The sequence below is a fragment of the Anarhichas minor genome, unplaced genomic scaffold (genome assembly GCF_050575085.1).
Source record: "Anarhichas minor isolate MPS153535 unplaced genomic scaffold, ASM5057508v1 ptg000021l, whole genome shotgun sequence".
NCBI lineage: Eukaryota > Metazoa > Chordata > Actinopteri > Perciformes > Anarhichadidae > Anarhichas > Anarhichas minor.
The window spans coordinates 10242501-10255529 of NW_027466467.1; the positions used below are offsets into that span (position 1 = coordinate 10242501).

The 13029-nt window shown below is 41.4% G+C and overlaps 1 protein-coding gene across 5 annotated transcripts in view; it reads left to right on the plus strand.

Moving 5' to 3' along the window:
* Window positions 1–12361, plus strand: part of LOC142954688 (histone deacetylase 7-like) — a 41358-nt gene extending 28997 nt beyond the window's left edge. For 3 of the 5 annotated variants that reach the window (XM_076095868.1, XM_076095867.1, XM_076095864.1), the window contains exons 19-24: window positions 431–550; window positions 2800–2897; window positions 5959–6077; window positions 6822–6955; window positions 7052–7136; window positions 8915–9463. In XM_076095868.1, the coding sequence (XP_075951983.1) occupies window positions 431–550; window positions 2800–2897; window positions 5959–6077; window positions 6822–6955; window positions 7052–7136; window positions 8915–9090 (732 nt within the window). In that variant the 3' untranslated portion in view covers window positions 9091–9463. The other 2 variants (XM_076095866.1, XM_076095869.1) reach the window with 2 other exon arrangements.
* Window positions 12362–13029: the final 668 nt, after the last annotated feature.

A 13029-nucleotide genomic window follows, 5' to 3' on the forward strand; every position in this document is an offset into this window, starting at 1 on the left:
AGTAGCCATAGAGTCACACACAGTTTTATGCACACACATTCACAAACACACACACATGTGCAGATATTGATCCGCAGCAAGGCGGTCGTCTGTTCACCATGTGTGTGTATATAAGCCTGTACCATGTCTTTACACACACCGTGCTCTCTGACATATTGCTGCGTCAAACATTGATTACTACCTGCTTCGTCAGAAAGTTTTAAGATTTTTTTAACACGTATGCCGTTGACAGGGAAAAGCTTTGCAAGTTTTACAGTCCCTGCTGGTTTGTGTGTGCTTCATAACGAGAGAAAAAGTCAATGAAGTTCTCTTTTGCGATTGTTCGGATGGTTTTGAACAAATATGTGAATCCATCATGGTTTTAATTATGTGTATATGTCTGATTTGGTTCCACGGCAACTTCCTAACCTGTCATCCAATCACTGTCCAGGATGTTCACCATGGAAACGGCACCCAGGAAGCCTTCTACAATGACCCGAGCGTGTTGTACATCTCTCTGCATCGCTATGATGACGGCAACTTCTTTCCTGGTAGTGGACATCCCAGTGAGGTCGGTCGCCTTCCCAGGCAGTGATGTGTTTTTCTGCTTTGTTTCTGTTGTCATAGTAATGTCTGATTGTTTGTGAGTGTTTACGTGTACCTAGATTATCTTTAACAGAACAACACACGAGAAAGATTTATACTTACAACACAGGTTCTCTTTGTAGAGGAGATGATCCGAGTAGATTATTGTACTTTGACTCCTAAAAACACATAATTCATCATAATACCACCCATGTGAAGATAGATATGTGGGCATAGAAATATTTGTTAATTATGTGATTTCAGTGGCACATTAGGGAGCTCAAGAGCCTTGTGTTTAGCATATACTTGTCAAAACAAGAACAATGATTGTAACAATACATCCCTTCATAATATACATGATTTTAAAGCCTCAATTATAAGAGAGCATCTGTAATATTATTAAATAGCTCATATTAGCTTGTTTAATTTGTCCACTGTCAACTTTTTGACTTGTTCAACATGAAATGTCCAAATGCTGCAAATATGTTTATCCAGTGAACTCGCCGTGAGCCCATCATACTTTGATTTTGTGTATCTGCTGTAGGTTTATTTCCCTAGTTCTAGTTTATTGAAGACACTTCAGGGCTTTGGATGTAAGAACTTCACAACAGGATGTGTACAGTCGAATTGCATGCCTATGTTTGCATAGAGGAAATTGAGATGCCTATGAATTCTGCCTGCGGTCTTACCAGAAACCAAGTGTGATGACTATCCCCAGTCAGATGAACTGACCCCAACCCACGGTGGCATTCACAACCCATTCAATCCCCCACATCCCCTCCTCTTACTCTCCCATCGTCTCCCACAATAATGAGGATGAAATAGTCAATGTTTTCCCATGAAGTCCCCCGATGAGGGACGGTACATAAAACGCTCTGCTGGCTTGGATGTGGCTTCGCCTTAAGTGGCCCCTCAACCTCTGTTGAGCTGTGTGGTAAACTTCTGGAGTCTTGCTGTCCCCCGTGTAGGTATATAACACACCATGGGGTAAGAGTGTGATGTCATAGCCATAACAGAGAGTGCCGAGTACCACACAAAACCAGTGACGGCCTAATCCAGTCCAGGAACCCTTGAAACATGAAAGAGAGAAAAAGGACAGAGAGGAGTGCAAGAGACTTGGAGCAATAGCAGGAATTGTGTGTGTGTGTGTGTGTGTGTTTCTCTGTGCACATGCGCGTGCAAGTGGGTACATTACCAGTTGGCAAAGGACAGGAGGCCTCATGTGTTTTTAGTTTTCCCTGTGAACATCCCGTCCACTGAGAGAAGAATGGAGACAGACGCTCTGCGATGCTCATCAGCATTCTTTCAAACATCCTCTCACACCCATACACACACACACACACACACACACACAAAGGAAATTACCACGCCTTGTTGCCAAGAGTATGTCAATCACCCTCTTCATTCTGCCCTCAAACTGACACATTGACTGATAGTGAAGGGCTTTGAGAACAGCTAAATGGCTGCTAGCAGGACTACAAAGAAAAAGGCAGGACTCTTTAAACTTTCTTTCCAGGACCCGGGCCTCAGTTCACTCTTTGCCCCAAATATGTGAGGTCAACTCTGCCTGGCATTTTGGAAGCACACGTCAATCTTAATACAGAAAATATAATATCCACTGAAATCATTTACAGTACGCCATAAAATATAAATGAGTTGTGTAGAGTAGTTTACTAAGTTTTATTTGGCATGTCATATAAACAAACCTACTAAATGTACATATCCAACAAAACAGAATATGGAGTCATTCCAGTTATATTCAAGTAATATATTGTCAATATATAAATGGAACATTTTACGAGATCATACATCAATTTCCAAATGTGAACTATTTCCCAGTATAGCTATAACTTAAAGCTTGGGAATCATAAACGGGTGTAGCTCTGTTGTGGCTCGGTTTGATTTATAAGGTCATTTGACAAATTGTATCAAAATCAAAATGGAGCGGCAGGGGTGTCGAATTAATAGCCATCCGTCCCTCATTTGGGAATCATAATCACTCCCTGGTGTTGCCTTAAACAGACTTAAACAGTCGCTTTTCCTCGATTGGTGCAATGCAATGTTCTGGAACAGGCGTGCTTATTTTATGAACATTTGACACAAATCTGTCATCGTCTCGCAGTTTCTCAACTTTCACTGGGACTCATTAACTTTCTTGACATTCACAGAGACTCTTTCTGTTTCTTAGTCTCACTCTCTCTCCCCCACTCTCTCTCTCTCTCTCCCTCCATCCAGGTGGGTGCAGGTGCAGGCGAGGGCTTCAATGTTAACGTAGGATGGACAGGTGGTTTGAACCCTCCCATGGGTGACGCAGAGTACCTGGCTGCATTCAGGTAAAGAATGACCTCAACCTGTCTCTATTAGCCACGTCATATTTATTTCCATATGGTAGTACTCTGCAATTTATAATCTAAAATGAAAGGTCCGTACTGGTGTTTCTGCATGTTCAAGCCCATTTGCTACAAATTAGGTATACTTGCATACATTACTGACTGTCGATCATTTAGAAAAAGCATAACATAGGAGGTCACAAGTTTCAGTTTGTAACACTGCTGTGGTGAGTTACATCACTGTTATGGTTGTTATTCACATCACCTCAGGCATGCTTTCAATGAAGTACCATGATGTTGGGAAGCTAGTTAAGCCAATAAAAACACCAGATACAAAATTACAGAATGTCAAGAAAAGCATATTATAATCATGAGGAACAGGATGTTTTTTGTTTATTTTTCACACAAATTAGTGCGTGTGCCAGGAGGGCAAACAAAAACTCAATATTTCCTCATCGTCGTTGCAGCCCACTGGAATGCAACAGCCATGAGACATACTTTTGAGTGTATATTCATGGGATTATACTTTAAAGTTGGATCTCGTTCACTGCTATGGATTACCTGTAGTATCTCAAGCAGGTGTGACATCTGATTCCTGATATCCTCAGATAAATAGTCAGTAATCAATGTCTACACACTTTGTATGATGATATGGTTTCTGCAGTGATGTAAGCCACAACTTTCCTTTGATTGTTTAGCTGAACACAAAGCCGTAAAGCTCGTGTTGGTGAAACTAACCGGCACTCTCCCCGCAATTTTCATTTCATTCAAGCTATTTTTTCCTGAATGAATATACTTCTGTCCTGTTCTACACTATAACACATTCTGTCAGCAACGCTGGCTTGCCACCAGACGATTAAACATTATGTGAGCTCTATACGGTTCTGTATGCAGCAGACACAGTGGGTGGGCCCTTCGTCAAAGGAAAGATGCTAATGAGCTAAGCCATACTGGTAAAAATCCACAGAGGCAAAAGGCAAGTTCGGAAACACTAAGTCCAGTGTTTACTGGAGCTCTGGATTCTAATTAAGAAACAACTGGTCTCTTCCTGAGCAGGCGTCTGGTTTTGGTATTTTTCATCCAGTTAGGGAAATGGCAAGTGTTTTCATGTGTAAAACTTCCTGAGTTAACCACACTGTAGTACTGCACCGTGTTGTGTGTTACCCAGAGAAACTTTGCCCTGCATCAAAGCTCTGTGGAGAAGGAGTGTTCTGGTGGTCCAGTGGTTTGAGGCACATACCATATAGCTGTGATGTCCGGGGTGCCTATCCGTCCAAAGACTTTTGTCACGTGTCCTCATAGGGAACAAACCCATATTTACTGTCAGTGTCAACTATCTAATTATGGCAGCAAATTCCACAATAATCGTAAATATGTCATTTGGACTTGGAAAAGCTGCAACAAGATAGTCACGTTTTTAAGAAGCAAAATACATGAAACAGAACAGAGGATTGTCAGTGGACTTTGTTTGCCACCATTCTGTGGATTAACTGGTGCAAATAAATGCATGCAGAGAAAATGTAATGCATCATGAATTCATTTTTATGCAATTAAGTATCTAGTTTCGTCCCCATTTTATAATTCAATTTGGATGTTCCACATTCTGTATGTTTTTCTTCAGGATGGAACAGAAAACTAGCGATTGTTGATGATGTGGGTCTCTGTTTTTCGGGCGTGTGTTAGTGACGGGGGAAATATTGTGGTCGCGAGTGGTGGTGGGACTCTAGTACAATCAAGAGAAAGCTCATCTGTGTTGAGATTAAGTGGCATGGCATCGTGTGAGTGTATGTGTGGAGGATTACTAAGGCTGGTCAGAATTTAAGGTCAGCTTAATCACCGGTAGCACAGCACACGCACGGAACGTCCAGTTTTAAAGGGAAAGCATCGGTATGTCTATATTTTGCCCTGTTCATAGCACGTATGTGTGCATGCACATATTACATGTGCATTTCTAGGTGGCTACTGACGAATGACAAACTATGAAAGAGAGGAGAGCAGAAGAGAAGAAGTGGGGGGTGCATTGTTAGGGAATCCAAAGGCGGCGTAATTAGGCCCAATGGATCCCAGATGGCTGGCTGTCAGTGACGTGAGAAGAGGGACGAGCTCCTAATAGGAACCAGACGCACACAAACGCCTTTGAACTGCCGCTGAGAGAGGGAGAGAGGGAGAGAGAGAGAGAGGGAGAGAGAGAGAGAGAGAGAGAATCAAACGCGGCATGGGCCGTACGGTCTTGCTAAATAACTGGCAGCGGGAGACGAGAGGAAGTAAGGAGGAGAGCGTAGAGGCGAGGAAAGTGGTCTCCCCTGAGTAGAGCATACAGTATGTGGGCGTCTCAGTCAAGATATGTCAAGGGTCTCATTTCTATATGCTGGTGTCACTCGCAAAGACAGAAACTTTTTGCATCATTTGCCACCTGCCTACATTTGCTTTGCCTTTTAAAAAAAAAATCTTTATATGTCTGGTAAAGGTTTGCCGAGCGCTCATGCTTCTTTTTTTTTTCAGCAGTGCTCTGCTTCACATTTAAACAGTTGCACACATTCACACCTGGGAGCTACCCCACCTTCGAGTGTTGGCCACTTACCAGGAGTGGATCGAGAACAGAGATCAAGCGCTTGGAACATGGCCTTTGATAATTTATCTTCCATCAATTTCAAATGGATGGATTTTACAATGAAGTAAATGTTTGCAGTTAACGATCCAGGAAAATAAAAAGTATTTTGTTGTAAATTGTTCCAGTCGCAAATCAATCACCTTGGCTTTGCAGTGATTTCAGTTTTTATGTTGTTGTTTTTTTTACTTTACAGGCAACTTAATATTCAGTTTATTACAAAAACAAATCGTATTCATTCTATTACGATGTTAAATCACTCCCTCAGTGACTTCCTCTCTTACTTATTATATTGTATACGCTGTTCCAAGTGTTTTTTCACAAACTATAAACACCTGTTGAAAAGATGATTACTTAAATGTAATTTGTAATTCAGCTAGGCCACAGGGCTTGAACGGATGTAACATAAGATGCAGAATTTGGTTACAGCATGTTGTTTCCTCTCTTCCTCCTCAGAGCCGTGGTGATGCCCATTGCCCACGAGTTTTCCCCTGATGTGGTGCTCGTGTCCGCTGGCTTTGATGCTGTCGAGGGACATTTGTCGTCACTGGGAGGCTACAAGGTCACAGCCAAGTGTAAGCCTCAATCATCCCCTCATTCACATTCTCACTAACATACTCTTACACACAGACATGGACAGGGATATCAATCAGTGTTAACGTCACACAAAGTTTGGTCTGAACTTCATCGTACTTACTTATAACATAGACTGTGTATAAGAACTGGATGTTGTCACTGTGACGTCCACTACTGGTTGGCGGACTGCCGTTTGTAAGTTCAACATTTTGGCTTTTTGCAACCAGAAGTGACACAAGCGGTTGGAGCTAAGTACAACCGAACCAGGCGACCACAAAGGTTACAATTTACTTTCATGAACTGAAAACACACTATGAACTCCCAGACAAACTCCCGACCTGTCAATCACAAGGTAGCCACAACCAGACATCAAGACATTAGCATCAGGTGAGAAGCACTGCGTAATGCAGGAGTTTTGAAAAAGAAAAAGAAAAAAAGAAAAACTTCTTAAAATCTTTTTATTTGTAGATAAAATGTAAATTTGTAAATGATGAGCACTCATCTGAATAGAAGGAAATGGCATCTACGAGGCAGAGAGCACCGCTCTGAACTCATGTGGGTGACACCAAGTTCGTTAAAGTTAATTTTGTGAGTTCGAGGGTGGCATGGGAAATTACATAAACTTTCACCAACACTGAAGGAATCCTTTAATCTCTTTAATCAATATCTGGGGACAACCTCTTGACCAGTCATGATCTAATTCAACCTGTGTATGTGCTTGTTTGTGTGATCTTCTCTACCAGGTTTTGGTTTCCTGACCCGTCAGCTGATGTCACTGGCAGGGGGTCGGGTGGTAATGGCTCTGGAGGGGGGACATGACCTCAAGGCCATCTGTGATGCCTCTGAAGCCTGCGTAAGCGCCTTGCTGGGCATGGAGGTGAGATGTGTGCGTGTACAGTACGCGTGTGTGTGTGTTTCTGTAGAGATATACAGCATGTTCCATCCTCTAACCACTTCATGTGTTGTGTCCCAGGTGGAGCCCCTGTCCCAGTCCGTGTTGGACCAGAAGCCTTGTGAAAATGCTGTCCAGTCATTGCAGAAAGTCGTCCAGGTCCAAGGTGAGAACTGACACTTGTACTTAGTGCATTAACAAAGAAATCAGCCACATGTTAACACACACATTGGACTTTAAGCCAAGAGAGCAAAACAACGACAATTGTATTAAAAACATTTTTAACAAATGTGTCCATAGTCCTGCGTGTTTCCAGTTTTGCAAAACCTGCCGCTCACCTGCTGCTCAGCATTGGAACCGACCATCTACCAGCAAATTGTCTCTAAATCAATTCCAGACCTGAACCGACCTGACACGTTAATGCTGCACAAGACTCCTGACCAGTAGGCCAATCAAGTACGCTCTGAGCTGGCTGCTGAGCAGTATATGCAAAAACTGTAGGGGTGCATAACAAGTAACTAAATACATGTAAAAATAAAAATATATAGATATATATATATATATATAGATAATTAAAAACATGTAACATCTGCAGATTGCGCAGGCAGAAATGCCCTACACGTTTTCAGTAAATTATTTTCACCGGCATTTGCACCTGAGCAGACCAACTCGATGGCACAGACACACACTGACGCCTCTCCAAAAACAAAACCATGCGTGATGTTATGCGCAGCTGGCACAGCATGGACACCTTCATCAATTATTCAAATCTTCTGACAGGACGCTGGGATTCAACTTCAAATGGACGAGCTGTTACTACACTAATACACTAGTGAAAACATAGTTATGATTATTATATTCTATATCTGCTAATAGATCCCAAAAATGTTACACACTGGCCCTTTAAGGACATCAATTCGTTTTCTCAGATTGGAGGAGGAGGAACAGAACAGCGGAGTTCAGAAATGATTATTTTGTCAATATTAACTGTACAGTTGAAGAATTACTGCAGCAGCACCATTACATACTACCCCAGCTGCGTGGTCACTGTCAGTGGCGTTTCTGTGTTGCTCCTCACCTTTCATATTCAAATATGAAAATAATCTTCATAAAATAGATAAATATAAAAGAATTTGCTAATTTTGAGACCCTACAAAATCTGATATTGATGTCTTCAGGGGGGTCCATGGCGTAAATTAGGGGATCATTGACCGCCCATATTTCGCTCATTGGTGCTGATCCTTTATTCTACTAGTAGTTCTACTAGTTTTGCAAGTATTGGAAACACTTAGAAACAATTGTTTCTAAACCTAATTTGCTGTTTCCAGTCTTCCTCTAAAGTTGTTGCCATCTTTCTTTATCTAACCTCCACAATTTCTCCTTCACTCTCGCCTCCATTTTCTGTCTCAGTTGCCTTTAATTTCTCATTGACCCTCTCCAAAGTCAGTCATAACCTGCTCCAGTTTACAAGCCACATGTCACATACACTTTTGAGACGTCACAATAATGACAAAGAGCTCAATAAGAGCAACAGAAGAGGCGTGGTCAAATACACTTACAAATTACAGGAAACATTTCAGGATGTCGAAAGAAACTTTTGTTTTGGAGATAAAATGTTCTGCTTTGTAACTTTATTTCTGCTGCGATCATTTTATTTTACATTACATTTTAATTTTGAAAAAAATGATGATTAATTTAATATTTGTCACGTTGTGGGAACATTTTTCTAGTTTTATGATCAGTTCCATCAGTTACAATTAACAGAAAAATAATTCAGTTTATATTTCTACGAGCTGTTCAGTATCTTTTTTCATTCCCATGCTCTATAACGGCGGTCTCTTTATTTCTCCACTTAAAGCACTCTCCTCCCTTTATCTCCTCATCCCTCTTGCTCTCTGGCCACCTCTCCTCCTTTACATCCCTGTCTCCCATCCCTCCCTGCAGCCGTCCCACACACAGACACACACACACACACGGCCGCCCTGGCTCCAATTATCTTCAAACACTTTTCTGGCACACGACCTTCGCAACATCCCCTCCTGATTGCACACAAATGTTATCCCAACCAAATTAGATTAATTAAAAATATTTGCAAAGCCACAAGAATGTTAAGCCTATAATTTAGGCCCAGGGTGAAATATACGCGAGTTGCATGCACAACCAGAACACACACATGCTCCTCGACGAACACATTTGCAAACACTGATTGATTTTACTTCCACTGTGTGTCTCAGGACTCCGGCCCGGAGCCCCTGAGAGAACAGATTGAATTGGAGTTTACATTTCTGAAATTATCAACATGGATAATATATTAAGATCAAACAGCTACAAATAGCAGATCAAACACCAAGTACTGCTTTTAAATAATGCAGTGCAGGCACTTCACCTCAAGGAACTATGAATGAAAACAACACCAGAATACCAAGAACTGAGGTCATTAATCTTTCCCTCTTTCTCCTCCCTTCATCAACTCCCTCTTTTTCATTGTCTTGCATCCTGCAGGTGAGTACTGGCAGAGTGTGAAAGATTCCACAGTGGATCTCTCCTACCTGCAGGCGCAGAAACGGCGGCTGAGACGAGACTCGGACAGCGAGGCCGTCAGCGCCATCGCCTCGCTGTCGATGTGAGCTTTTGCCTCTGACAAGTAGGGACGACGTCTTATTTAATATATTCTGCTTTAGCAACGGTGCACAACTTAATCTATCATAAAATCTTTCTACTTCTCTCGTTCATTAAGGAAACAGCCAGAAAAACTGACAGAGAAAAGAGTGAGAGTCTCCTGACAGCTGCCTTTAACCAAGTCTCGATGGAAACAAGCACACACACACACACACACACACACAGCTATGCATTTGGACCATCACTGGAAGCAGATGTCCTCCTCAGTTCAACCACTGTATTCATCGCCTCATAAAAACTCCTAAGCCTGCAAACCTACTGGCTGCAGTCTGACCACTCTGATTCAAACACACACTGAGAACAACATTCACCTGGGCAAAATTCACACTCTCGTGACGCCTCTACGGGCTTTTCCTGAAGAGGACATCTGTCACTGAAGTGAGAAATAGATGAAAAGAAAGACAACTAGAGGCAGATTATTGAAGCATCTCCATTCTCCCGTAGCAATGGGAGCTGATAACATGGCGTAGCAGGAACACACACTTGACAAAGCACAGCTCTGTGACTTTAAACATTCATCTTGTAAATGACTTCCACAACACCTGCGAGAGACCACGCAGAATGTTGTCACCTTGAAGGCAGGGTCAAAGGTCTCCTGGCATTACGGAGCCAATCACTCAAGAGCGGAAGGAGTCGTCCCTACAGGACGCGCCGACATATCAACCGCGTCCCACTATGATGATGTCATTTGTCTGAACGTGACAAAGATCCAATGAAGGAACAGATGAGGGGCTTCTGATCGTTTTGCACTGCACCGCTCTGTAATGTGAACTGGACGAGAGAGAGGAGACGCAGCCACATCGGCCATGTTGACAATCAAACATCCTGTTTGTTCATGTTTTTAGATTATTTGAATATTCATTCATTTTTGCGAATGTCAGACGATTTTTTTTTGTTGTTGTTTAAGAATCCAGTAAGAGTGAAGCTACAGTGAAGTCTGAGATGCATATGTTTCATATCTTTTTGTAAGTCCACATATTGTCTTCGATGGTCTTATTCTGTTCTTGCAGCAAGACTCTAGTTACAGTATGGGCTCCCCTGCAGATAAAAGAAGACGCTGCCGTCTTTTATGAAGTGCATCTTAGAAGTGTAGACATACTGTAGTTTTTATCGGTGGCAATAGTCACAATGAAGAGCTAATAACTCTCGTCATTGGAGTATCAACATCAGGGGAGAAAGACATTATTTACACATCAGCAAAGACACAAATCACCCATGATGCCTCAGTGCAGCGTGACCACTCAGAAATGATTGTATATGTGCCAATGCAAATCACACTTTGGATGAGACCCAATCCAAAGCCTTAATGACAGCCCCACACTCAAAGTGCACTTATATTGCCCTCAGGATGGCAGGATCAGAATGACTTGGGTCTTAAAATCTGAACTTTGATAATGTTTGTTAAGTGGACCAGTGTTTCTACCTGTGGATTTACATTCCTGCTGTACTTGTAATTTCTTTTAGACTTGTATTTCTTTCATGATGAGGACAAACCGATGTGTCCTTCGTCCGTACTTGTAATTTCTTTTAGACTTGTATTTCTTTCATGATGAGGACAAACCGATGTGTCCTTCGTCCGTCGCTGACGTAGCAACGTTCTGTTTACTGTCGGCGACGGGGATGTTTTGCTCTCCGGACCAAACGACGACATTTTAGCAGTAGGACGGAGCAATAATACTGAGATAGTTGAATATCCACACAGTGCAATTGGACACAGGTTAAGCGCAACCAAAGTTTATGAGAACAATGTGCCATTCCTGGACTGGCATGGCTTAAAGAACTTCAAAGACTTTCAAGAGTTTGTGAATGTTTCTTTTTTTTCTATCCAAACTTTGAACAGCACCAGAAGCACAGGACGGATATATAAACAAATTAATTTCTCCAAAAAAAAAATGATTTATACATTCAGATTCTGTGTCTTTGAAGTGCTCTTTGCATGTCTAACACAATTATGACGGTGCTATGGATTATACTTTTTTAAGTGCAGTACATTTGCTTTTTTGTTTCTTTCTTTCTTTCTTTATGTTGCATTGTGTACGCAACACGAAACCTGTCAAATATTTGTAGTGAAAATGTGAAAACAAATGACGGTGAGTCTCAGCTCCATATCATGTAGGACAGTCTGAGTGCAGCTTTGCGTCGTCTTATGAGAACATTCGGGACAGTGACCTGACATATCGAATGTCTTATCTTTTGTCTTAATTCATGCAAATGACTTATTTTTGTATTTGATCTAAAAAAAAATGAACCCTGTGCGTACGTAGAGACCAAATTGTCAGCCTGTGTGCCTTAAAGTGGGCGACTGTGGCTAAGTGGAGAGCAGGGCCGTCCTTCAATCAGACGATCGGCGGTTTCGATCCCCGGCTCCGCTAGTCGCATGTCGATGTGTCTTTGAGCAAGACACTTAACCCCAAAGTTGCTCCCGTAGCTGTGCCTACGGTGTGATAGGATCTGAATTGTAAGTCGCTTTGGATAAAAGCGTCTGCTAAATGACATGTAATGTAATGTAATTGTGCTGACCCGCCTGTGTAAAGGTCGCCTTAACAAACTGGATTTAAACTGCAGGCAAAGTCCAGTATTCTCTTAACTGATTCTCTGACTTGTTTGTGTACAGTGTACATAATTACTTTGTTTTGTTTTTTTGTCACCTTTTGTCTTAATTACTATTTTTGTTCCCCAAAAAAAATCCTTAATAAAGGTAAATTAAATACATTTTGAATAAGATCATTTTTGTATTTCTTATGGCATGCTCATTTTAACTTTGTTAATCTTGTACCATTTAATTTGAGCAAATTCACCACAGCTTCCTCTCATATCTGAATTACTACTGAATGCTGACACGTATGGCATTAGTCCTTAAAATATGACACTCATATACAGCATCAAGAAAAGTTTTATTGTCCACAGGAACTGACACAATAAAGATTATCAAAAGCAAATGCAAAACAATACAAAAGAAATATGATCAAACAGTAATTAGACTACTTGAAGGATCAAATGAATCCTCTAAATCACGGCTGGAATCACTTTGATGGACTTTACAAGAAACCTTCTGCTTTTATTTGAATTTTTTTGCATTATTCAGTGAAAACGCTCACAGCAAGTCTGCAAAGATTCGTAAAGCGGCAGGAAAAAACATACATCGATCAGATTGTCTTGCATTTTAAAATACAACTCTCTGCGACGCTCACTAACAACAGAAAAGCTGAAGTGAAAAAAACAAATGGAATCGTGGCTGAACTGTAATCAGTGGTTTAAGACATTTTCCCATGGGCAGTTTTCATTAAAGCCAAGTGTAATGCATGAGCAGAGTTAAAGTAATACAGTGTGCATACACCAAATTCACAAACATACACTTTAAAAACCTCCAAAAACACAGA